The sequence below is a fragment of the Schistocerca cancellata genome, chromosome 12, assembly GCF_023864275.1.
Source record: "Schistocerca cancellata isolate TAMUIC-IGC-003103 chromosome 12, iqSchCanc2.1, whole genome shotgun sequence".
NCBI lineage: Eukaryota > Metazoa > Arthropoda > Insecta > Orthoptera > Acrididae > Schistocerca > Schistocerca cancellata.
The window spans coordinates 153,429,689-153,457,397 of NC_064637.1; the positions used below are offsets into that span (position 1 = coordinate 153,429,689).

The window sequence follows — 27,709 nt, forward strand, 5'->3', positions numbered from 1 at the left end:
GGTCATGCACATAGTTTTAATTTGCCAGAAAGTTTCAAGTCAGGTATACCTTGATTTGTTGCATGTTTCCTCAAGGTTGTCCTTATTGAAAGGATTTATAGAACATGGAGGAATGAGTTAAGTCACGCCTTTTACGTACCTACATATTTGGAACTCTTGGAATTCTTATGTATAAGAGACAGTCAAGTGAAAACTGAACACCCAGTGGAATGGAACCATGGTGTGGTTCCATTCAAAAGTAATCACCACACACATTAAGACATTTATCCCACTGGGAGACAAGATGAGCAGTTCCTGTGTTGTAGAACGCAGTTGGCTGATAACGTATTCACAACCTCATCCACTCTTGCACTTCCTCATCCAACTGAGACAGACATCCACGCATGGTTTTCTTCAGTCCGCAAAAGATATGAAAATCACACTGTGAAAGATCCGGTCTGTACAGATGATGTTGCATTGTTTCCCAGCCACATTGCTTGAAGTGCAACAGGATGATTCCTGGCCATTTTGAATTTATTGTGCATCACAGTTTCTGCAAAGTGTTTTCATAGTTCTGCACACTGATTGTTGTTCCATGCTCAAGGAACTCTACAAGCAGAGGACCCCTACAGTTGCCCTCCCCCACACTGCCAATCAGACTTAGACCATGCATCAGTGATTTGGTTGGGAAACACTGCAACATCCTCCATACAGCCCTGATCCTTTATCTTAGGACTTACACACCTTCGGCAACGAAGAAAGACGTGTGTGGGTGTCAATGGACGAGAAAGTGCAAGAGTGTGTGTGGTTGTGGATCCATCAGGTATGGATATCTGGAACAGGGTCAGCTCAGCCTCATTAAGTCAGATGAGGAGCTGCTTGAATAAAGAAGTAGTAGCATTTTCAGGATTCATTTGCTGGCAATAATGGCTGGAGGGATTAGCAATCTGCTGATCCCATGTCCTACGATCACACAAAGCTCTTTGTACCGCCTTGTAGGCACCAGCTATCTAGCCAAAACAGGTCTAAGACCTAATTACTGAGTGAGTGATGGTGGTGATAAAAAAAGGAGATCTACCTATGAGTTACAGAACATAATTAAAGGATTCCTCAGGGACTGACTTGTATAGTGAGAGAAAATAGGAACCTGTGTTCCAGAACACCAACAGTTTTACTGTGAGGTAACACCTGTTGCCATTAGATGATGGAAGTTAAGTGCTGTTGGGCTTGGCTAGCACTAGGATAGGTGACCGTCCAGGTCTGCTTAGTGTCATTGGCAAGCGGGGTGCACTCAGCCCGTGTGAGGCCAGTTGAGAAGTTTGTTATGAAAACTGGCAACTTGAGGGAGAGTGGTGTGCTGACTAGGTGCTCCTCCATATCCACATCCACATCCAATGACGCTTGACTGACTGCTGAGAATGATACGGCAGTCGGTCAATTCTGTTGGGCATTCTGAGGCCTGTTCAGATCAAGTATGAGTTTCTTTTTGTTTGAGTTTTAGAGCATAAACAAAATGTTTGATGTAACTCACAAGTAGCACAGGAATAGCAAATGGAAATATGTGGAAAGTGATCCACCTGCCTTGGTAAAAAACTGCTTTAAAGCAAAAACTCTTGTAATATACTTTGCCTTGCAAGGACCATATCTCCTCAAGCAAAGATTTATGTACTACTCTATTTAATTGCTTTATGGCCTACAGGCAAATTCACAGCATAGGCCACAGTGGTAGATAAGCGGCAGTATTTTCGTATAACTAAGGGAGGATCAGTTTTTCTGTGAAACTAACAACTTCCCTGTTATTCATGTAATTGCAATGTTTTTTAGTTGAACTAGAACTTGGCAATTTGTCCTTGGCAAGTAAAGCTCTGTTGATTATTATTAGTGTGAGCTACAGAAGCAGTTCATTATAGCTCCATTTTTGCAGTCATAAAGTATGTTGATTCATGTTCCTGATGATTTTGTATTTCATGATCAGATATAATGTTTGCTGAATGCCTGCTGATGGTGGAAAAATATCACACTAATACTGATGTCGCTTAAATTACTTGTGAACCTGTTTCCATTCTCATTGTGTGTATTGTGAAACACAAGATTTTCACAAGTTCAGTTGATCTGTTTCTGAGAGTTGTGTGATGTGGAGTACACGTGTGTGCCACTTCTCATTGAAGGATGTGCAAGACGATATGGCAGACCTGTTGGATCAAGCAGAAGAAGTGCAGGAGGCTCTGGGACGTTCATACGGCATGCCCGAGATTGATGACGACGAATTGGCTGCTGAGTTGGACGCTTTGGGTGACGAAATAGCTCTCGACGATGACACTTCCTATCTCGATGATGCGGTCAAGGCCCCGACTGCTCCTGATAAGGAACCCGGAGCTGACAGTTTGCGGAACAAGGTACTGTGTCCTATCTTTGTAAATTAATTTTTGCTGAAAACTGTCTTGCATTAATAAGGGGTGAAGTGCTGTACACTTTTGTGAAGCCTTCATCAGTATCCTTAATCCTAGAGTGGGCACGCCATTTTTCGTAACAAGAGGGGGCGCACAGCCCACTTAGTACGTTTGTAAAGGATAGCTGTCTTTATGTTACCAAGGTAAATGTGTAAGAGCAAAATCACAATTTATCTTAGTTTAATTAAACTTACATTATAAGAGCTAAAAAACTGTTCAGCTAAGCAGTAAAAAAATACACTGTTCATTACATAGCTCTGTTTCTGTGTACTAATGTTCCCCACATTAATAACCCACTCGAAACCTTAAGCAGTGCAGTTGCATCAGATCCCTTGCCAGTTGTTTATATGATTAGTAATTAATTCGTAGGTAACTGTCACACAACACTAGAATTGTACTGTTAGCTCAAAATCTGTGTAATTTTCGTGCACGGATTGTGAATTTTTTCTCATCAAGCTCACTATTTTATATTATTGATGCTGACTTGAACGTGTGACACCACAACCTATTAGTGTTCTAGCTGAATCAGTAATGAAGGAATACATACTGGCTCGCAGTTGCTACTCTGACTCATACACTGAATAAAGCTCAGAAATTCTTCACTACAACTCTAGTGCTCAAAAACTCTTTGCAGACGGTCTAGTAAGATTGTATCATTAAAAAAAATAGGCATGAAACACCAAAAGCATGCCAGCAATTGGCGCTTTGTGTTACATTAGCTGTTGAGTTCCAACAGTTTCATGTAACACATGGAATAGGAAAAAGACACAAAATTTTTGAATCCACCATTAATAATTGACCATTGAAATTCATCAGTAATGTTGCACTCGTAATGAAGAAGTAGTTTGTCTTACAGAAGTACGGCAGCTTTTGTCAGGAGGGAACCAGCTAATGGTCAAGCCATTATTAAAATCATTGTTTGATGTGGTGCAGGCAAAGTAAAATGTTGTTGGGCAATGATAGAAGTGAAGCAGAACTGAGAAAGTTCAAAAGAGGTGTAACTTTCATGGAATGGTGAAGAAAAATCAATGGAAGTAGCTATTAATTGAGTGTAGAACTGAGACGGAATATGTCTGTAATATTTTTAGAAACACACCCAGAAACAATGTTGTCTGTTGAAAATTGACCATGTATTTCATTTAAAACGTTAGCCCAATGAAAACTTATTAAGTAAGCAATATCAGTTTGATGAGATATCGTTCTTATATTTGAAGCATAGTACCCATAATTTAGTTCTTTACTGTATGTGAAATATAGGGCGATCAATTCGTAACACAACTGCCTGAAGGGATTTTTTCCTCGCAGTGCCAGCAGTTTTGGCGGGGAGTGTATTTCCCATCCACTGCGAGGCCTTTGTTTCTGTAGAAAGCTTGTACATGATAAGAGTACTGTATTATCCGAAGAGTATTCGTGTACAATTCCTATGTGAGCACTGAATCAGCACATGCAGTAAGGATTTTATTTCAGGAGGAATTTCTTGCTCTTCATGTTCATAATTGGAGTACGATTGATCGATTGATAAATGAAATTCAGGAAACAGGAAGTGTTCTTGAAAGGAAACCTACAAGTCACATAAATACTCACAGAAGATGAGACACCCCTATGTAATCAAAAAATAGGATTGTGAGGTGCTGCTAGTGTTGAGAGAATAATAGACCTCTTTTCCTTCCACGACAAAATTAACAATGGGGGATATGTGGAATGCATTTTGTGGCTCCCCCCCCCCCCCCCCCTTGTGCCCCCCACCTCTCCTCCCACCCCCTCTCACAATTAAGGGGTTTTGTTCCAGATGAAATCTTGAAAATTTTCAGTTTCTGTTTGTTTCATGTATTATTGCCTTATTTCTTGTTTATTCATACGTTTAAACAAAACACTGTGTGGCCATGACCATTTTTCAAGGATCTGAACAGTCGAAGAATGTAAGATTCACAAGTTATTTAGGAGGTGGGGATTCAAAAGCTTTCAAAGCAGTTAAAGAAGAGAAGCTATATGGAGAAAATGTAACTATCACTAACCTGGAGTGCATAGGTCATGCACAAAAACAAATGGGTACGAGGCTGCGAAGACTGAAAACTGCATACTAGAGAAAGAAATTGGAAGGTGGCAGAGGATTCGTTGGTAATAATAGACTCACAGAATCCATCGTAGATAAAATCCAAAATTATTGTGGCATGGTATTAGGCAAAAGTTTGAAGCGTTGAAGATAGAAAAGCTGTGGGCCCTATTTTGTTTAACTTCTCCTCAAAAGACGATAAATCCATCCATAGACTGTGCCCTCCAAGAAGTGATTAATGGTGCAAATACAGCAGAGCACAGCAAAATTGTGAGAAATTGATTCACAAACTAACTATACCTTTTGCCATATTAGAGGTCCTGAGAAAAATTTTCAGTGGTTTGTCAGATGTAAGAAAGACTATTGAAGAAATACCTTTATGGCTGCACCCAGAATCCTAATGATTCCATCAGCAGTATAATCTGGGCCAGAATTCCCAAGACAGTTTTTGTGTTTGTGGCAATTAGTACACAGCATTTTGGTGTCTGTGAAGCAGTGGCAGTGATCAGTGAAGGAAATGTTGCTAGGTGTGAAGTCCTGAAAAGACTGCTACAAACTGTTGGTCATTTCACAGTGAAATATATGTTAAATTATGATAAAAAAAAGAGTTAGGCCATCAGAGAAAGCTGTTAGAGACCTTTAAACAAGATCAAGGTAACACAGACGAGCAGGAAAAAAGGACATTACAAGATGAGGAGGAAGAGAATGCACTAACCGATCTTATAAAACTTGACTTCATTGACAACTTTACTGTCTGTTTTCCACAAGTTGTATTTTTTAAGAGTAAAGTATACGTTTTCTTAGCTTCTGTTTGCCAGAATTTGTTCAAAATTAGAGGATATACTAACCAAGCATTGTACGTATTTTAACGTAGAGGTTTTCGTATTCTGTAAATCTCAAAGAAGTTAGAGCCTTACGCATATAGAAAATTGTAAACAGTTTCTTATTTTGATGTCCACGTTTTCAATAAGTATCATTGTCTTAAAACTGATCAATATTTTTTGAAATGCTTCTGGTAAATTGGTTAGAAATGGGTAACGTACAAAACCTATATAATTTTTTTTAATAATTTCTGCTAAAAGGCACCTTTCATATGAATAAAAAGGGATTACCAACCTGTGCAGATGTCCTTAAGTAAGAGAGAACATGCTTTCGTCAACTTCCAGCAGGACTGCAATGACACACAAAGCCAGCTTGTCGTTACAGGAAACTCATGATGTGTTTAGAGAGAATAGTTATCAATAACATGTGGCCTCCTCATTCCCTGCTAGATTTCCTGTGGGGAAAATGAAATTGTGCAAATCAAATTCACATACTTTAGGTGAACTTAAAATTAACATTTGTCAAGAAATTACTCCCATTTCTCAGAGGAAAATGCAGAGTATAATGACTAATTTCCCAAGCAGGTGTCAGAAATGCATGGGGAATGTAATGAGGCAGTTTAGTATCTCCTTGCTTCACATGTGTGATTAATTTACTTTTCTTTTTAAGTGTTTGTTAGGTATATTAGAAATAACAGGTGTGACAAACTGTACTGTGTTTACTGTGGACCTCCTGTCATCTGCACATCAGACACTACAGGTGGCCTTGCCAGTTGGCCACACGCCACAAAGCGGTTCTGTTCAATAGGTGATTACCCTGTACTTGTTACAAGGCTGAAATGTCTGTTCAGTGCGAGTTCTTCCTGTAACCTTTACAGTAGTTTCGGAACACGCATCACGTGCTTGAGCTTGAATGCCTAGTATATCCTATATATAGTAGACAGCTAAACGATGGATGCTGTGTATCAGATACAAGGAAATATTCTCAAGATGTCTTAATAACTAAAGTTGAAACTACAGTGTATAAATTGAGGCACTGAGAACCATAGGGGCCTAAAGCATATCGTAATCAGTAGTGAGATTTTTGCATTTATTCATGCCTCCGGTGTCTGTTGATCTTATGGTAAGTCAAGTTTATCTGTGCTGTAGACCCACATTGTACGTATGAACATTCACGTATAGCTGTCTTACTGGTTTCTATGATATGCACTTAAATGGTTCTCAGTGCCTCAAATGTTTTTATCTAAACACAGTCAAACAAGATTATTGTAGTTATCCAATGTACCAGTTTTCTGCTGTCTTCTGTTGTAGCTGTAATTCACTGTCACAATACAATACATCAAAAATGATGAACATCAACATATAACAATATGGAAATTCCTGGATGGAAAAATACATGGTGGTGGTGGTGAGGTCCCATACTCCGAGGAGCGTAGGGAACGATGTGGGAAACCCGCACCGCTGTACTAGGCAAGGTCCTAGTGGAGGTGGTTTGCCATTGCCTTCCTCCAACCGTAATGAGGATGAATGACGATGGTGAAGATGACCCAACACCCAGTCATCACGAGGCAGGAAAAACCCCTGACCCCGCCGGGAATCGAACCCGGGACCCCGTGTGCGGGAAGCGAGAACGCTACCAAAAGACCACGATCTGTGGACGGAAAAATACATAAAATAAGGAAAATGCAAACATTCACGCATTGAGGACTGGTGTATGGTGCATAGAAGCACATAATAGAAAAGAATTAACACTAGCTTTCGAGCTGTTGTCTTCTTCTAGTAAGATTACAAACATTCACGACAACACCCAAATGTACATACTCGTGACAACAGTGAAAGTCGTTGCTTGTTGCCTCCATGAGTGTGTATATTTGGATCTCTCTCTCTCTCTCTCTCTCTCTCTCTTTCTCTCTCTTGTGTGTGTGTGTGTGTGTGTGTGTGTGTGTGTGTGTGTGTGTGTGTGTCGTACTCTCCTACTAGAAAAAGAGCAGGCACTCAAAAGTTGGTGTTAACTCTTTAAATGTTTCTGTGTGCCATGCACCAGCCCCTTTATAAGCAAGTGAATGTCAACATATATTATAAAGCAGTGATTCACAATCCACGTAGCTCATTTGTTTCAATGCTCATTGAAGTAATATACATTGTGAATTTTGCTGGTGTCCTGTGTTTTGATGAATCTCATAAGAATTCATACTATACAGCTGCACCAGGAAATGGCCTTAACCAGATGAAGCCAGTAATGGAGGAATCAGATCACTGCTTCTTTGTTAGCTAGTGTCTCGTACTGGGTTAAAAATCACAATACTTAATTAAGGATTATGATGTTAATTATATTTCATTATGCCCACTAAAGATTTTATTAACTGAAAGCAAAATGTGTCTGAGTTAAGATCCATCATGTTACGGCTTACAAAGAGACAGAGTATAACAGAGAAACATTTATATTACTGCTGGAAATGCACTCCTCAGCACACTCCTCAGCACAACTTCATGGAGTTGTCGTAATATGAAATAGTAGCAGTTTTGAAGAATTACCAAGTTACTTGTGTCTATGAATATACTTAACTTGCAGTTAGGTCATGTTAAGCATAGTAGTATTTTTTATGAAGTACCATTCTGTCACTAGTGTAAATCATTGAAGCAACAGTCATTTATGTGTGGTGTTTCATTTTTTTTAAAAGAGCATTATCTTAGTCAATACAACTTTGACATGCTATTGTTTGTTGCTTCTCTTGAAGCGGTTTTCAAGTAACTCTGGACTGTTTTGCAGGAACTTCTGCCTGAAGAGCAGTATTTTTTGTAAAAATTGGCTTATTTGTCTGATATTGAAAATGTTTGTAAAGAAGATATCATTGTCACTTTCTGCGAAGGTAAATGCAAGTTATGTTACACAGGTTGTATGCCTAAAATAATCAGAATTCTCCAGGTGCATTTTTTGTTCCTGTTTATGAATTTCAGTAGATGTGGATGAGAAGGTTTATACTGACTAGGTGTGAAGAGTGCAATAAGTCTGGCATAACTTCTTGTTTTTTACTGTAAGTCCTCTGTTTCACTGCCAGTTAGTATTTATATCGCTCAGTGTAGCATTCTAATTTTTATTTGTAACATTTAGTACTTCTCTTAGCACATTCCTCAAGATGGGCAGGGCTCAGAAAGATCACTTGAAACTTGTTGATGCACCAAGAAATGAAGAAGTACTTGTTCTGACCACAAGAACACACAGATCATAACAGACACAACACTTTATTGAGTGTAGAACACTTGTACAAGAACACACTTGCCACAGAGTGGCTGCACTATTAGTTTGGTAAACGTAGGCTGAATGTCAACATATGACTGAGAGCGAGGCTGGCCGGGTCCACTTTTACCAGCCGTCGGCCAGCCAATAGAGTTCCCTGAGGAGCGGCTGCGTGCTCATCTGAGAGTGGTGGCCTGTGCTATGGTAGCATCTTCAGACTCCTGTGGCGCAGCGTATGACTGTGTGTCCGGATTACGAGTGTGGAATCTTCGTGGGTCACTACACCCCTCCCCTATCAGGGACTGATCGTTGCAGCTTCACGGGCACAGCGCAGGTGACGAGGATGTGGGGGTGGCTTCCATGTCCGTGGAGGCGAGATGGGAGAGCAACTCCTGGTCACTAGAACACAGGTGAAAGTGTCCAGTACAGGGAGTGCCCTGATGAACCCATATATATAAGCAAGAGACAGCAGGACTGGCAACAAACAGTCCAAGCTGGGATTCCCTGCGGTGTCTGGCAGCGGTGGGGAAGGTGGAAGTGACTCCGCCACAGATGGAGGTCGCGAGGGGCACGTCTACCGGCTGGAGGGGTGCCAGAGCCGCCACTGGCAGCCGTTGACTCTCACCCTCCTCAGGCAGAGGCACTGACGCAGGCAGAAGAGGAGGCTGGAACACCAGTGGATAGGTGGCACCCAGCGACTGGGGCACCAGCGAAGGTAGTGATGTGGCCAGAATGGGAGTGAGTGTGTGTCTACCCAGACTCGGAGCTTATTTCGATGGTGCCGGACCTTCTGATCCCAGTCTAAAGGGTGTAGACGCTGTGGCCATTCAGACGCATGATGATTGCCAGTAACTAGAGAGGGTGCCAAACAAAACCACATGCCCAGACTTCCGTTCCTGGTGAGAAACTTTACAGCAGAACATGATGGCGGGCAAGATTCCAGATGGAACAGCACCTGCGAGTGGTGTTGTGGAGAAAGCCGGCAGTGTTAATGGGAATCAGTAGGAGTCATCTGGTTGGCCAGCGTAAAAACCCTTAATGCCTCCTCTGTGGGAAATTACTGCAGATATTTTTTCGTCTGAGTGTGTGTGAACCATACGCTCTGCCTCTCCATTAGGTTGGGGGTGAAAGGGAGTGGAGCAAACATGGCCAGTGCTTGACCGTGCACAGAAATCAGAAATCACAAAGCGCCAGGGACTGGAAATGAGGTCCCTTGTCGGAAACGAGAGTAACTGGGAATCCTCTCGGAGGAAAAATAGTGATTTCAGTAGTGGCTGAGAAGCGCTAGACCATGTACGGAAAACACGAAAATGCATCACTGACAATCAGGTTAAACACATCCAGAAATGGACCTTCAAATCTATATGGATGTGTTCCCAGGGCTACGTAGCTACAGGCCATCAGGAGAACGAAGCCTTGTGAGCCATCTGTTGACTAGCCCACTGGGGACAGTCTGCAACCAAATGCTACAGCTCCCTGTCAATGCCAATCCTGTACATGTCTGTGAGTCAAGGCTTTGGTGCGGGAAACACACCAACAACAATCGTGTAACAGCTGCAAGACCTTTTGTGGCAATCTCCCAGGAATAACTACCATGGGAGCTGCGTAGTCCGTGGGGAGGAGGTGGACCCCATCTGAGACCGAGAGATGATGACGCAACACATGAAGTAGTTATGAAATGGGTTATAAGCCTGGCTCAGGGGATGAGACAGTCAAACTTGCTGGACAAGTGGCATGACCTGTTTGAGGATGGGTCACACGCAGTAGCGTCGGCGACCTGGGTACTAGTGATCAGAAACCCGTGTACTGCTTGGCGGCAGGTGATATCCAAATGAAAATATACGAATGTCTCTCAAACTGGAGAGCCAGGGCGACTGGCAGCCAGGATGAAGCATCTGCGTGTTCTTGGTACCTAGTGGGGCAAAAATGGATGTCGTAGTGGTATTTGGAGAGGTGTAAGACACACTGCTGTACCCTGTGGGCCATCTTATTGGGGTCCCAGGCAGAAACAAATGGCTTTTGGCCCATAATTATTTGAAATTTGGTGCCATACAAGAAAAGGTGAAATTTGATGACCTCATACACAATAGCTAGAGCCACCGTCTTGACCTGAGAGTAGTGGACCTATGCTGGACTGAGATTTTTGGATGGAAATACCAGTGGCCGCTCTGAGGTGTCTATATTGCAATGGGCAAAGACTGCCCCTACACCATAGTGCGAAGTGCCCATAGCCAAAAGCAATGCTTTGGTGGGATCAAAAGTAGCTACACATTGTGCCAACCTGAGACGATCCTTCAGCATGGTGATGGCTTGGTCACATGGTGGAGACCAGACAAAGGAAGCAGACAAAGGTGGAAGTAGAGGTAGGGGGTGGTCAGTTGTGGACACCCTGGGAATGAATTGGTGTGATAGGCAGTTGCACCCAGGAAATCCTGCAGTTCTTGCAATGCCAAGGGACAGGGCAGATCAGTAATGGCCCTGACAAGAATCACCAGGAGTTGGATGCCCTGCCATGATACGGTGTGACGCCGATACTCGGGGAATGGTTGAAAAATTTGGTCTTCTGCAAGTTGAAACTCGGACCAACAGCCAGGAGTTCGAAAAAAGGCCCGGAGATCGTACAGGTGGTTGCTCGTAGTACTTGCAGTAATGACACAGTGTCACCCAGGTAGTTGAAACAGTGTGGAATGGTGCACATTCCAAATGAAAACGGAATGCTAGGAAGAAAAAGTAAGAGCAAATGCCAAAGCTGATATGCTGACTAAAGAAGTGCTGTGACGAAAGATTAAAAATTAAAAAAAAATACTTTTAAATCAAGTAACTGAATAAAAATAACTAACAAAATCACTGAAATAACAATTGTAAAAAAGTTTTGAAGCACCTACCAAAATTTGGACCTATAACCCTCTGCATATTACAGATGTGCATTGAACACTATGGTAAAATGACTCTCTAATTAGGACTGTCTATTTTATGGCTCTGTAACATCACACAGAATTACAAAGTTTACATTTGTTGATTACCCATAAATGATAGTCCACTGGGGTGAATGGCAACAGGGTGAGATATCTGGGACCCTAATCTACATCACTATACAGATGGTTTCAAAAAGTTGATCCCACCTGTGGGGACCTCTTCCTGTATGCAACTATCACAGTACCAATTGCAGTTTGCCTATTTTAATGGATTCCACGGTCAACAAAAATTTTATTCTCCGTTTTTTGTGTAATGATTGACAAATTTAAAATGCTGTCACAATCTGCTCATTAAGAGAAATCATCTTATATTAAAAGTTTAAGGCAATAATATGAATGTTATAGTTAGAAACAGTGTTGGTCTTGACGCAGCGTAACTGATGGCGCAAAAATACCTAGACTTTATTCATCCACTATTTGAGAATTGTAGCACTTAGAGACTTTCAACAAACATTAGATGTAATTTCAAACCTGTATGATAAAAAAGGATGAAATGAAAACTTTTTATCAGTTAAAACATTTTTATATTCAGTAAAACTTCAACATCAGGCACGACATTTTAATTTATTACTTTACCACGTACTCTATTTGTAATACAGTTTGCAGACAATGTTCATATATATCACTGAGTATACCTACAAAATTATGTCAGTGTACGACATATAGTTCAGCAGATGTGATGTCATAAACATTGAGATGCATGAAAAATTAGCTTTTGCTTAAAATGGAGTGCAAATTACCCAGATTATATCTGTCCAGTGTTTCATAATAAGAACACTTAGACTGTTTCAAGCTTAAGGTGAAATACTTGACACAAACTCATTTGTAAAGCTCTCCGAGTTGGTGATCATGTGAGCATGAGGCGTGCTTGGTTATGTGTATGAATGGTGGTACATGTTTCTCTTTTGCTGATGAAGGTTGTGGCCCATAGCTTTACGTAAGTGTCTTTTAATTGTGCCTGTTCACAACTTATCATGTCTTCTTTACGGCAAGTAGCAATGTGTCTTTTCCTACATCATTGATATTCCTACCTGGAGTTTCCATTGTTTGATGAAGAGTACTTGTTAGGCAAGAAGGTACAAATGATATGTACTCTTCATTGATATGTGCAGATATTGCAGTCTTACTGCTTGTATTTAGGAGTCCATGGAGCTTCAATACTAATCCTGATGATGGTCAGGTAGTGATTGAAATCAATTTGCAACAGAAATAGATGTCTATTTCGTCGACCAGCGGTGACCCTCTTTTGTTGTTAACACTGACAAGGTGGTTGTGATCCATGCAGCGCCTGATGAAGTCCTCATTCGAGCTACTGTTGTTTAATCTTCAAAATTTCCTCGTGTTTCTTCCTTAAAGAACCCCAGTGGTCGATAATTAAACCCAGATTTGAGTGTATGGACTTTAAAGTTTGTGTTATTTAGTAATCACTAATGGCACTGCTGTAGATCTGCCACCAGAGCCTTGTAGTTTTCTACCAAAGTTCTTCCAAGGAAGTTGTAGTACACGTATTGGAAGGTACTTTTGTGCAGAGAACGATAACTGTAGTAAACACGGACGAGGACAAGGTTTGCATACACATGGCAGCTGTGAGGGGACAGTGAGAAAGATTGTATCACCACTGAAGTGAGGCCCATGTAGCAGTTTGCCTTAGAGTGTTAATCACTGTCCAGCCCTGTTCCTGGCAAGGTGTGTGGAAGAAGACGAAACTTGATTAGCTGCTGGAGATTAGTGGAAGGGAGAATGGTTCAAAACTAGGCCACCTTCTGTTGTGAAACTTGGCTTGCTCTGTTCTCCACGAGATCCATATTACTGTAGACAGCAGTGCTCAAGTTGATTCAGTGTTCCGTCACTTCAGGAAGACATTTGACGACAACTCGCTCTGCCGTTTAGTGAAAAACATAGAGTTTTTTTGAGTATTGGACCAGATTTTCCTCTGGATTAAAGACTTCTTTGTAGATAGAACTAAACATGTCACTCTTAATGTTGCTCTTAATGGGACAAAATTGACAGACACAAAGATAATTTCTGAAGTACCCCAAGGAAGTGAAATACGACTATTACTGCTGTTTACAGTGTATATAAATGATCTATTAGAAAGTGTCAGAAGCTCTTTAAGACAGTTTGCAGGTGATGTGGTTGTCTATAAGAAAGTAGCAATGCCATAAGACATTACCTATTTGCAGAGTGAGCTGCAGAGAATTGATGAATGGTGCAGGCTCCAGCAGTTGACCCTGAACGTAAATACACTCCTGGAAATGGAAAAAAGAACACATTGACACCGGTGTGTCAGACCCACCATACTTGCTCCGGACACTGCGAGAGGGCTGTACAAGCAATGATCACACGCACGGCACAGCGGACACACCAGGAACCGCGGTGTTGGCCGTCGAATGGCGCTAGCTGCGCAGCATTTGTGCACCGCCGCCGTCAGTGTCAGCCAGTTTGCCGTGGCATACGGAGCTCCATCGCAGTCTTTAACACTGGTAGCATGCCGCGACAGCGTGGACGTGAACCGTATGTGCAGTTGACGGACTTTGTGCGAGGGCGTATAGTGGGCATGCGGGAGGCCGGGTGGACGTACCGCCGAATTGCTCAACACGTGGGGCGTGAGGTCTCGACAGTACATCGATGTTGTCGCCAGTGGTCGGCGGAAGGTGCACGTGCCCGTCGACCTGGGACCGGACCGCAGCGACGCACGGATGCACGCCAAGACCGTAGGATCCTACGCAGTTCCATAGGGGACCGCACCGCCACTTCCCAGCAAATTAGGGACACTGTTGCTCCTGGGGTATCGGCGAGGACCATTCGCAACCGTCTCCATGAAGCTGGGCTATGGTCCCGCACACCGTTAGGCCGTCTTCCGCTCACGCCCCAACATCGTGCAGCCTGCCTCCAGTGGTGTCGCGACAGGCGTGAATGGAGGGACGAATGGAGACGTGTCGTCTTCAGCGATGAGAGTCGCTTCTGCCTTGGTGCCAATGATGGTCGTATGCGTGTTTGGCGCCGTGCAGGTGAGCGCCACAATCAGGACTGCATACGACCGAGGCACACAGGGCCAACACCCGGCATCATGGTGTGGGGAGCGATCTCCTACACTTGCCGTACACCACTGGTGATCGTCGAGGGGACACTGAATAGTGCACGGTACATCCAAACCGTCATCGAACCCATCGTTCTACCATTCCTAGACCGGCAAGGGAACTTGCTGTTCCAACAGGACAATGCACGTCCGCATGTATCCCGTGCCACCCAACGTGCTCTAGAAGGTGTAAGTCAACTACCCTGGCCAGCAAGATCTCCGGATCTGTCCCCCATTGAGCATGTTTGGGACTGGATGAAGCGTTGTCTCACGCGGTCTGCACGTCCAGCACGAACGCTGGTCCAACTGAGGCGCCAGGTGGAAATGGCATGGCAAGCCGTTCCACAGGACTACATCCAGCATCTCTACGATTGTCTCCATGGGAGAATAGCAGCCTGCATTGCTGCGAAAGGTGGATATACACTGTACTAGTGCCGACATTGTGCATGCTCTGTTGCCTGTGTCTATGTGCCTGTGGTTCTGTCAGTGTGATCATGTGATGTATCTGACCCCAGGAATGTGTCAATAAAGTTTCCCCTTCCTGGGACAATGAATTCACGGTGTTCTTATTTCAATTTCCAGGAGTGTAAATGTAACATATCGCAGGTACATAGAAAAATAAATCCACTACGTACAGCTAGTGAATTTCTACACTATTGATGACAAATTTCTGGAAACAATATCTACCATAAAATATCTAGAAAGATGATGTGGAAGACCACATGAAACAAATTATAGGAAAAGCAGATGCTAGATTTAGATCATAGGAAGAATAGTCTTAAGGAAATGTAACTCATCCACAGAGGAAGTGGCTACCATGATGCTAATTCAACTGGTTCTTGGTCATTGCTAGTCAATTTGGCATCATTACTACATACAACTGATTGGGGGGAGGGGGCAGAGAGAGAGAGAGAGGGAGAGGGAGGGAGAGAGAGAGAGTTGGAGGGAGAGAGAGAGAGAGAGAGGGGGAGGGAGGGAGTGAGAGAGAGGGAGGGAGTGAGAGAGAGAGAGAGAGAGAGAGGGAGGGAGGGAGAGAGGGGGGAGGGAGAGAGAGAGGGAGGGAGAGAGAGGGGGGGAGGGAGAGAGAGAGAGGGGGGGGGGGAGGGAGAGAGAGAGATCCAACGAAAAGTGGTGGGTTTTGTTCGTTTAGTTGATGTGAAAGCCTTAGAGATGGTCAATAAACTCCAGAGGCAGACGCTATAAGAGACGTTGTGCATTGCAGAGAGGTTTATTGAAATTTCAAGTGGCCGATTCCCGGGAAGAGTCGGACAGCATGTTACTTCCTCCTCCATACAATTCTCGAAATGACCGTGACGAGAAAATCCAAGAAACTAGACCTAATACAGAGACTTTACCAACAATGAACTAGTGGAACAGGAAAGTGGAGCTCAGTTAGTGGTACCAGAAGTACCCTTTGCCACACACCATTTGGAGTATGATGTAGATGTGATGCACACTGTAGTGGACTTAATTTCCAAGCTCTCCCTTCATCGACCATAGAAATATGATGGTAATTGCTTTCCTGCAAACTCTCAAAATCCCTGACTACTTGACTCAGTCTTATCCATGGCCTTAATGAACTTTATTCAGTTAAGATTTTTCACGTAAATATCCTTTTGGTGCAGAGAATCAAGAACAGGGAGCTGTAAGATAAATTCAACCCTGCAAAGTTGTATAATTGTTGGAAGATAGAATTTCCCTCAGGGTAAATCAACAAGCCAGCTGTGAGAATATTCTGTTGTTTATTGAATTCCTGAATCAGTTATAGTATTATGCTCAATCACACATACAAATGCATACATAATCTGCAAGCCATCATACGGTGTGTAGTGGAGGTTACTTCATACTGTTAGTGACTTTTTATCCTATTCTATTCACATATGGATTGAGGGGGGGAAATGACATATGAACTGCTGAGGTAAAGCATTCATCAGATCAAGGGATGGTGTCAACATCATAGTGCTTTGCTTAGACGTGGTCATGTGGGATGTGCTGTACTCTTCCCTTCTTCTGACCTGTATGACATAGAATCTAAGGCACTTAGACTGAGACCTACCACTGGACTTATGGAACAATATCATCCACACCATCTTCAAGATAGTAGATGCAGCTAAATGTGTATTATCACATAATTGGCTTAAAAGCTAGTGCATCCAATTTGCTGACAAGAATAATTACAGAAAATTGAAAATCTGTTGGAGGACAATATTTGGCTTTAGGAAAAGCTAAGAGGCTGTTGTGACATTGCCTCAAAAATGGGAGCAAGAAAAATCAAAATATCTTCCTAGCATTTGCAAACATAAAGCATTCAGCAACATAAAATGTTGAAGAATGTTCAAAGTTATCGGGAAAATAGATATAAGCTATAGAAAAGACAGATATTGTACAGGGCAGTTCAAAATTAATATAGCAATTATGAGCTTCTTTAAAAATTCAGTGCATAGTGATCAAGCATTTATTGCAGAGAATGAAAAAGAAGGTCCTGTTGTACCTACTTTATAGGTACTCTATGTAACTCCCTTTGGTCACACACACAGTGTTTAGCAAAAACTAGTTGATGCCATACATTCTGTAGCATATGTGGAGTCATTGATGTGAGGGCACTAGAAATGCATTTATTCCTCTAAAAAGAAAACCACGGTTGTTGGGTCCACAGATCTAGGTGGCCAGGAGCAGAAAACTGTATCGTCATACCTATCTAGTCGTCACATCTATCTAGTATGACCAATCAAACACGTGGGCTATGATTGAAATTTTGAACTTTTTCGACATTGTAATTATTAGCAATGTATCACTATCCATGAAGTGGTTATAGCCATTTGTAGTTGCTATATTCATTTTGAATTACCCTATGACAAATTAAAAACAAAGAGAACAATAAGAATGGAAGATCGAGAGAGATTCTGATAGGATTAAGAGTGGTATAAAGCAGGGATGCTGTCTTTTGCCACTGCTAAACAATGTGTACATTGATGAAGCAATGAGGGAAACAAAAAGAAAGGTTCAGAAGTGGGATTAAAAGTCACTATGAAAGGATATCAATAATAAAATATGATGATGACATTGCCATCCTTGGTCAAAGGGAGGGGAAATTACAGGCCCTGTTGAGAATAATGAAACCTACTGAGCACACGGTATACCAAAGATGAAAGTAGTGAGGAGTAGCAAAAATGGGATTAAATAAAGTGAACATAAACATTTGGTACCCTGTAGTAGGTAAAGCAAAGGAATTTTGATACCTTTGAAGCAAAGTGACTCGTGGCAGACAAAGGAGGAGAACATAACAAATACACTCCTGGAAATTGAAATAAGAACACCGTGAATTCATTGTCCCAGGAAGGGGAAACTTTATTGACACATTCCTGGGGTCAGATACATCACATGATCACACTGACAGAACCACAGGCACATAGACACAGGCAACAGAGCATGCACAATGTCGGCACTAGTACAGTGTATATCCACCTTTCGCAGCAATGCAGGCTGCTATTCTCCCATGGAGACGATCGTAGAGATGCTGGATGTAGTCCTGTGGAACGGCTTGCCATGCCATTTCCACCTGGCGCCTCAGTTGGACCAGCGTTCGTGCTGGACGTGCAGACCGCGTGAGACGACGCTTCATCCAGTCCCAAACATGCTCAATGGGGGACAGATCCGGAGATCTTGCTGGCCAGGGTGGTTGACTTACACCTTCTAGAGCACGTTGGGTGGCACGGGATACATGCGGACGTGCATTGTCCTGTTGGAACAGCAAGTTCCCTTGCCGGTCTAGGAATGGTAGAACGATGGGTTCGATGACGGTTTGGATGTACCGTGCACTATTCAGTGTCCCCTCGACGATCACCAGTGGTGTACGGCCAGTGTAGGAGATCGCTCCCCACACCATGATGCCGGGTGTTGGCCCTGTGTGCCTCGGTCGTATGCAGTCCTGATTGTGGCGCTCACCTGCACGGCGCCAAACACGCATACGGCCATCATTGGCACCAAGGCAGAAGCGACTCTCATCGCTGAAGACGACACGTCTCCATTCGTCCCTCCATTCACGCCTGTCGCGACACCACTGGAGGCAGGCTGCACGATGTTGGGGCGTGAGCGGAAGACGGCCTAACGGTGTGCGGGACCGTAGCCCAGCTTCATGGAGACGGTTGCGAATGGTCCTCGCCGATACCCCAGGAGCAACAGTGTCCCTAATTTGCTGGGAAGTGGCGGTGCGGTCCCCTACGGCACTGCGTAGGATCCTACGGTCTTGGCGTGCATCCGTGCGTCGCTGCAGTCCGGTCCCAGGTCGACGGGCACGTGCACCTTCCGCCGACCACTGGCGACAACATCGATGTACTGTCGAGACCTCACGCCCCACGTGTTGAGCAATTCGGCGGTACGTCCACCCGGCCTCCCGCATGCCCACTATACGCCCTCGCTCAAAGTCCGTCAACTGCACATACGGTTCACGTCCACGCTGTCGCGGCATGCTACCAGTGTTAAAGACTGCGATGGAGCTCCGTATGCCACGGCAAACTGGCTGACACTGACGGCGGCGGTGCACAAATGCTGCGCAGCTAGCGCCATTCGACGGCCAACACCGCGGTTCCTGGTGTGTCCGCTGTGCCGTGCGTGTGATCATTGCTCGTACAGCCCTCTCGCAGTGTCCGGAGCAAGTATGGTGGGTCTGACACACCGGTGTCAATGTGTTCTTTTTTCCATTTCCAGGAGTGTAGATTAGCACAGGCAAAGAGGACATTCCCAGGGGGGAAAAAAAATTCCAATATCAGACATTGGACTTAATTTGAGGAGGAAATTTCCGAGAATATACGAGATGTGGCAATAAAGAAACTGTACTGGTTGTGCACATCTCTGGCTTTATTGATGACAGAAAGGAGAGTGGGGGAATAACCTTGGGTCTCCCATGACATGTGTACAAAATGTCACACCGCTGTGGTGGTTAGTCTGGCTGTGAGCTTTCTTAGAAACAGGCCGTGTGTCCGAGCTCTGTCAGAATTTTATGCTATGCTCCAAAGTGAACAACATGTTAACATCAAATTCCTCACAAAACTTGGAAAATCAGCCACAGAAACTTGCGATTTGTTGAAACAAGTTTATGGTGATCAGTGTCTATCTCGTACACAAGTTTTCAAGCGAGTTAAGAGGTTCAAGGATGGTAGGGATGACATTGAAGATCCAAAATTGGGCCATTCTTCCACTTGGAAGGCGGTCAGTAAAAATGTTCGAGAAGACCACCGCCTGAGCATTCCAGCAATTTCAGAACTTGCCTGCATCAATAAGGAAACCATTAGACAGACTTTTTGCGATGATTTGGGCACGACAAAGGTTTGATGACAATTGTCGTTTTCTTCAATATCCGAGGGGTTATCTACATTGATTAAAGACCTGAAGGTCAGACTGTCAATCAAGCTTATTATGTAACTGTTCTGAAGACGCTACATGAATGAATGTGTGAGACCAAGGAGACCATACCTGTGGAAGAATCACTCCAGGGTTCTTCATCAGGACAACACGCCGTTTCATAATGCGATGTCTGTGAAGAGGTTGTTGGCAAAAAAACAACATTCCAGTGATGAGACATCCACCGTATTCACCTGATGTAGAACTGTGCAACTTCTTTCTCTTCCCAGAACTGAAATCCGTACTCAAAGGAACAAGATTAGAGTCAGTGGATGCAACTAAGGAAAAAGCAACGAGACTCCTCAACAGCATAACAGAAAAAGACTTGCAGCACTGCTTCCAACAATGGCAAATTCACATGGACCGGTGCAGCGATCTGAGAGCAGAATCCATTGAATGGGGCGTTTCAGTTGTGTAAGCTTTTTCAATAAACAGTTAGAGCGTGAGTTCTGTTTCTTTATCGTCACAACTCGTCCATTTGGAGTACAGCATTGTATTGAATTATCATAGACTATTGGAAAACTGGAAAAGAAGAGAATCACACCATTTGAGATATGATGCTGTAGAAGGGTGTTGAAAACTAGCTGGGCAGATAAGAAATGAGAAGGTCCCCACTGGATCAACGAGGAGGCTGGAATATACGGAACAGATAACTGAGGCCATTGTGTGGAAATCTTACTCAGAGAGGAAGAGGCTGGTACAGGAGGAGAAGGCTACGTTGACTCAGTTCGAAGGCTGATGCGACGCTGTGTGCCTTAATCTCACCTCTCTTATCATACTAGCTGACAAACCCAGCATTGCCCGGTTATTAATTTTGCCAATTTTCTGTTAGAAACGAAAACAAAAAAAATGAACTTCCTTTATCATGTAATATCAAGAAAATTTCATTTTCATGCATCCATGAAAACACCTTTGAAGTTACGAAATATTTGTACAAATAAATATGTATAATAAACAAATGTATAAGCACAGTATCCAAATTTTTTGTAACCATCTCTGTGCCATGCCTCTTCTTAGCTCTATAGCTGACTATTGTTTTCTTCTAGAGCCATCTGCACTTCGCAGCTGAAAACTTTCAAAAGCGCTGCCAGGTGTTGAGGATTTCCTTAAGCTGACTTGACTGTAGGAGTGTCTTAGTTATAAAGAATAGATGTATTAAAACATTTTTCTCACATTTAATTGTTTATGACATTGTGTCTCTTGAACAGCACGCTTCGTTACAGGACCATTTAGTAATCGCGAAAGCGTTACGGAGATGATAGATAAACTCCAGTGGAAGACTCTGCAGGAGAGACGCTCAGTAGCTCGGTACAGGCTTTTGTTGAAGTTTTGAGAACATACCTTCACCGAGGAGTCAAGCAGTATATTGCTCCCTCCTACGTATATCTTGCAAAGAGACCATGAGGATAAAATCAGAGAGAGTAGAGCGCACACAGAGGCATATCGACAATCCTTCTTCGCCCTAAAACACCACCAACCGACAATCCTTCTTTCCACGAACAATACGAGACTGGAATAGAAGGGAGAACCGATAGAGGTACTCATGGTACCCTCCGCCACACACCGTCAGGTGGCTTGCGGAGTATGGATGTAGATGTAGAACTGTGTGTAGTATAATTATATATTTGTATATGAACATTCAGTTGCATATGTGGGTACTGTCTGCAAAATGTGTTGTGAATAGTTGGTCGTCATGGGCAGTGTGGCAGGTTTTCACACATCTCAGTGTTTATGATGTCATATCTCCTGAACAGTGTATGATACCACAGTCTAGCAGCGTATGTGGAAACTGTCTGCAAAATTTATTGCAAATAAGAGTTAGTTGCACAGAAACACACGCACGCGCGCGATCTCACCCCCCCCCCCCCTCCCCCCCCCCCCCCCCCCACACACACACACACACACACACACACACACACACACACACACACACACACCTCCCAAACCACTGGACTGATTTCAGCCAAACTTGGTACGCATCTTCCATACTGTCAGGCAACAATTGCTGTGGGGGTAAGAGCCACCTACCTATCATAACTCAGGAGATAAAAAACTGAGATGCATGAAAAACCGCCGTATCATGCATCACGTACGTACATTCATGCTGTATTCAATGTACATGGTGATTATAATTAAAATTATACTTTCAAAACGCTGTAGAAATAACACCACTGGCCAGAATGACGTAAAATTGTAATTGAATATTATCGAAAAAGGGGCAAAAAGTATAGCAGAAAAAAAAGTGTGGAAATTGATCAATAGATGGCGATGGTGTCAGATTACGTAAATGAAGACATCTGTCATGCACACGACCTATTGAAGTTGGTATAAACATGCCGGGTACATGGCTTTTCCTCCTTTTGCATCTGTGACATTCACCATGACTGTCTCAGTGCAGGATCACGTTTGCTTGTAAAGCCTTACTACAGGAATGATGACTGTGCACATGTTGTTCTTCAGAAGTTCTGTTCACTGAAGGGTTTGAAAAAAGGCGTTGGTCCAATGAGTGCTGTGGGTCTGGAGAAAATGATTCGGAAATTCGAAAAGACAGATTCTTTTGGTGTGCAACCTGGTAGGAGGAGGAAACGAACTGATTCGACGCCAATGGAAGCAGTGACCACTTCAATGCAGGAGGAAAAGGGTGCTGGTGTGCAAATGTACAGTGCACAGAAAATTGCCCGAACATTGGACATACCCGTGAACATGGTGCATAAAATCCTATGAAACATTTTTCTTTCCTGTCCATTCAGAATCACCCATGTGCGCGAGTTGCTTTCTGTTGATGTGCCAGCAAGAGAGACCTGTGCTTTAGAATTTCTTACTTGCATGGAAGTGGACAATGATTAGCTGTGGAAGATTCTGTGGACAGAAGAAGGCCACTTTCATCTGACAGGTATGTCAATACACAGAATTGTCGAATATGGGCAACAGAAAATCCACACACAAATCGTCCAGTACCACTTCATCCTGAAAGGTCACTGTGTGGTGCGGGTTTACAGCATCATTTGTCATAGAGCCATATTTTTTTCAAAGATACAGGTGCTTCTCGTCCAGTTACCTGTACCATCACTGGTAAGTGCTATGAGTGCCTTTTGCGCAACCACGTCATTCCATCTGTCCAACAGCGTGGATGTATGGATGGGATCATTTTTACACACGATGGCGCACCTCTGCACATTGCAAATCCAGTTTAGCAGCTGCTGAAATGCCATTTCGGAAATGCTATAATTATCAGCCATCCATTTCCCTTCAGCAAGGCCGTCCCAATCACCTGATCTTAATCCGTGTGACTTCTGGCTGTGGGTCTATCTGAAAGCTGTTGTGTTCAGTGTTCCGATTGCAAACTTAGCTGCATTGAAGGCACGCATTGCACAACACAATCTGAATGTGACCCCAGAAACGCTTCGATCAGTTGTGGAACATGCTGTTTCTGGTTTTCAACTTGTTGAAGAAAATGGTGGACAGCATATTGAACATCTTTTGCGCCAGTCACGTGGAAATTAATAATCTGATTTGATTTTGAGTGATGCTTTTTATGCAGTTTTTGGCCTCAGGAGAATTAAAAACCGATGTGATGGATGCTTTTTATGCAGCTTTTGGCCTCAGGACAATTAAAAACATATTTTTTTCGTATGATGTGATATGACCTTGCTGTGGTGGATGGGATTACGTAACTGACAGTATCACACCTCTACACCAAAGCACACTTGAGTAGAACAGTTTTGTTAGTGTCAAATGTACACCTTAGGCATTGTTGTGTGATTCATTTGTCATTTGTAGTCAACCACTATTGTACTATGATGCTTACAGCACCGCGTTTTAGTGGTCTATTTGGGCGGCGCCGTTGCACGCCAATGTTACTTTCTTCTGGCCTTGATTCTGGCACCCGTTCAAATTCAACTGTTTCGCCATTCGTATCCAGATCATCGAATGTTGGATTATCTCCATACCGTATACGAGTAGCAGCATCCTCTCTTTGCACTGTTCGAATATCATTACTGCTACGTGAACGATTAACATTTGTTAATGGAATTCTTTCCGCCATTTCAATGTCTTCCTCAGGTCCCGGATATAAAACACCTCCATCGTATTGTATAGAGCCATGGTTGCCCGTGCTTAAATACTGATTTACCCAAGACATTGTGCTGACTACACTAAATAAATTATTACCACCTTTTATATACATTACGTTATCAAACAGCACGTGTCGGGCAACCTTTTGCTGGCGTAGGTGCTTGCTCAGATAATTGTCCTAAAAGGACAAATTATCTCAGCGGGACAGTGACGCCGCCATCGCGACCTTGGGACCCCCGGGGCCCCATTTTTTTTTTTTTTTTTTTATCAGTTGCTGACCCTCGAATCATGAAACGACGCATGCAGTCATGTTTCGATTCATGAGGGTCGAGGTCACCAGAGTGCTACATTTATAACTATTTATTTTTCTTCTGCCATACTTTTTCCCTCCTCTTCCGATAATATTCCGTTGCACTTTGACATCGTTCTGACCAGTGACGTTACTTCTACAGTGGTTTAAAACTTTAACTTTAATTAGAGTCACCCTGTATATTTCATGCATTGTATATTTACATACTATGCATGTAAATACATCCATTTTTATAATCTGTATGGATATTTGAATTTCCTAAATGAAATATACAATGAATACAGCACAAACATTTCTTAAATACCACGTCTTTAAATTTTCATATCAGATTAAATAAGATCACGATGGTGTCAGACAATATTTGAGTGTTGAACCTGATACTGATAAAATAGGATTATTCTACCGGATACTGATAAAATAGAATTATTCTACAAAAGAGGCTGCTTACAAATCACTTGTGTGTCCCATTTTAGAATATTGCTTAAGGGTGTCAACAATACATGATGATTGTACCTCACAAATACATCTTATGTAGAAATACTGTTTTTCAATTCTGAATGACTGCTTTTCTTTATCACCTGTGACAAAAATTCCATTCTTTTTTCAGGATGGTGTACCTGTGGATGAATTTGGTCTGCCTCAAATACCTGCATCATAACTTTGTGATGTCACTTGTAAACTGTGCACGTTACTTCCAAAAGAACTTATGAACGTTTCTTGATATGTGAGACAGCCATAATGATCGTTACAATTAAGCAATATCGGCCACTCTGAATTTGTTCATGTGGTGATGCCTCCTGCTAAATATCAGAAAGTATAGTTGCTTGTTCTAACCATAAATTAAAGAGCATTTTGATGTGATGATGGTTACAAGCTATGAAATAAGACACAATTTTTATTTTGTACACCTTTTCTTTGGAAGTGATAATCTTGAAGGATTGTGTACATTTTGAAACTGCTATTTACCTGAAGGTATTCTTTTAATCAAAAGTAATTGTAGTCTTTATTGTTTTGTTATTTTGCTATATATTTTATTCTTTGTATAAACTAACATCTGTATTTTAAACATTTCTGTATTAGTTATTAAGCGTGCTTTCACACAAACTTTAAATATCCGTTGTTACCTGCAAATATGATTCACAAAATCATTAAGGTTTGTCATTAAGAATGTCACCTATCCATTAAGGGAATGTTCTAAAAATCAAGTGACTATGCAGCCTGAGTGGATATCTGATTAGCCAAGGTAAGGAACCTACACATTTTGGAATCTGAACAGTGAATTTTTGAATGTGGTTCTGTTTTTATTGGACTTTTACTGATAACCTCAACATATTTATAAATGAAGGAAATCTAAGAAAAAGGACACGGTTGTCATGTTTTTGTTGATATGCTGTGATGCCACATCAGACAGAGAAGAGTCGTGCATGTCTCAGAGAATAACACAATTTTTTACTAGTTGTGAGATTGATAATTTTCAGAAATAGCATTTGCGTAAGCTATGGTGTGTCAGCAGTGTTAGAGCACAGTATTATTGCGCTTAAATAAAATGAACTTTCAGTTGTTGAGGTGTAGTCAGAATGATTGAATTCCAGTTTCTTAGTCGAGTTAACGGTTCCGTAGTTGCACACGATTTTGATGATTAATGGTCTAGTTTGAAGTCCAGAGGCTATAGCTCACAATATCAGATGAAGACTTGGACAGTATTCAAAATATTGTGCCTAAAAATGTAATTGTCAGCTTGGCCAAAAGGTTGCAAATTTACCGTAATAATGAACTGTTTTTTATACGCACTAACAAAATAAGTGCTTGTGCATTGATTAATTCATTGGCATTGATCTCTGTATTAAAAAAAAAGAACCAAAATAAAATACGAAGCTCAGGGTTCATACTCCCCCTGATGACACTCTAGTTGAAAACTTCCCAGGTAATTTTGAAGAACAGGTGGACACATTACATTGCGTTCAGAAACACCCATATATGCTTTTAACATCAGTTGCATGATGTTGAAAATAGAGTAGTGTGTGTTTCTTTTGAGCTCCAGTGGAGTAGAAACATAAGTAAAATTTGAAATATTGTTTTGTTTATAATCTCCTAAGCTTATTATCTTTCATAGTATAATTGTTGCAAATATGCAACAACAGTCAGATGTCATAAACGCTTCCACATAACAGGCAAATAAATTTGTTGAATTATTTTTTCCCCTATCCATTGCAACCTTGCCTCTGTTATTATCCCTTCATTTATTGGAATAAACGTTTGAAGAAGAAAAACTGCATATATTCGTGAATCCTTCAATTTTGTTTCAACTTGTTATTGCTTGAAGGATGGATGTTTCAGAAAGTAACTTGAATTTGCTTATTAGGAAAACACAAACACAGGTAATGACTTGTAATATACACTGCACAACAAAATTAAAGGATCACTTTTCGAAACCCCGTAATTGTCTCCCATTACAATGCATAAGTATGAGATTTTGCTCCCATATAATGGTGCAAAAGCGTGATGCACTTTGACATCATCCTTTGGCAGGGCAATGCTTCCAACAGCAAGGTGTCAGCTCATGTGGAAAAACAGGCCACAGCTCAGAAGTTCATGTGAGCTGTAAGGTGGGTTAGTGAAGTCACAATTGTACCAAATGTCACCACAGTTGTTCCTGGTGCTACCACGGATGTCGCATACGATGAGAAGATTGTCGGAGCTCATCTTACCAAGATTTCACACTTTCTTTTGACGCCTCAGTGTGGGGGTCACAACTGCGACATCCAGCATTGGAATCACATGGTTTCTCGGGTGGCTGGGGAAAACGTTTGGCACACCACTGCTCAGAATCGACAGTGGGTGGCAAAAGGGTGTCATTGAAACCAACTGATTCCCTGGGGTATTTCTTGGTTGGCTGAGGAAAACATTTGACATAACACTGCTCAGAATCGACACGAAAAAGCAAAAGGGCATCAATGAAACCACCCCTTTCTTGGGGCATTGATTCCCACACATTTCACAGTTGAAAATGACAGTTCTCTGTGTGATGAGCAACAGGAAGTTGTTCTGGACAACCTTTGACACTGCCGATTCCCTCGATGTTTCAACCGTTCCCTAATGACGTTGTGGGCTGCATCCCCATTGAACATAATCACACCCATGTGCAGTACAGTGCAAGTACAATTGCACTCGTGCAGAGGTTGGAACCACAAGGGACTGTTCAAAACCATTAGACGAAATCTGAATGTGATACGAGCAGCAAAAGGTACTTACGATTTTCAGCCTTTCTTTTCCGCTCTCCTGTGGCACAATCGTGCGAGGGTGCAACTTTAACATGTGCGTGAATAAGAT

General features: G+C 42.4%; 1 protein-coding gene across 1 annotated transcript in view; it reads left to right on the top strand.

Annotated features, from left to right (window-relative positions):
- Nucleotides 1-26,247, top strand: part of LOC126109709 (charged multivesicular body protein 5) — a 41,242-nt gene extending 14,995 nt beyond the window's left edge. The window contains exons 4-5 of the mRNA XM_049914762.1: nt 2,148-2,375; nt 24,987-26,247. Of these exons, the coding sequence (XP_049770719.1) occupies nt 2,148-2,375; nt 24,987-25,037 (279 nt within the window). The 3' untranslated portion in view covers nt 25,038-26,247. The remainder of the gene's footprint in view (nt 1-2,147; nt 2,376-24,986) is intronic.
- Nucleotides 26,248-27,709: the final 1,462 nt, after the last annotated feature.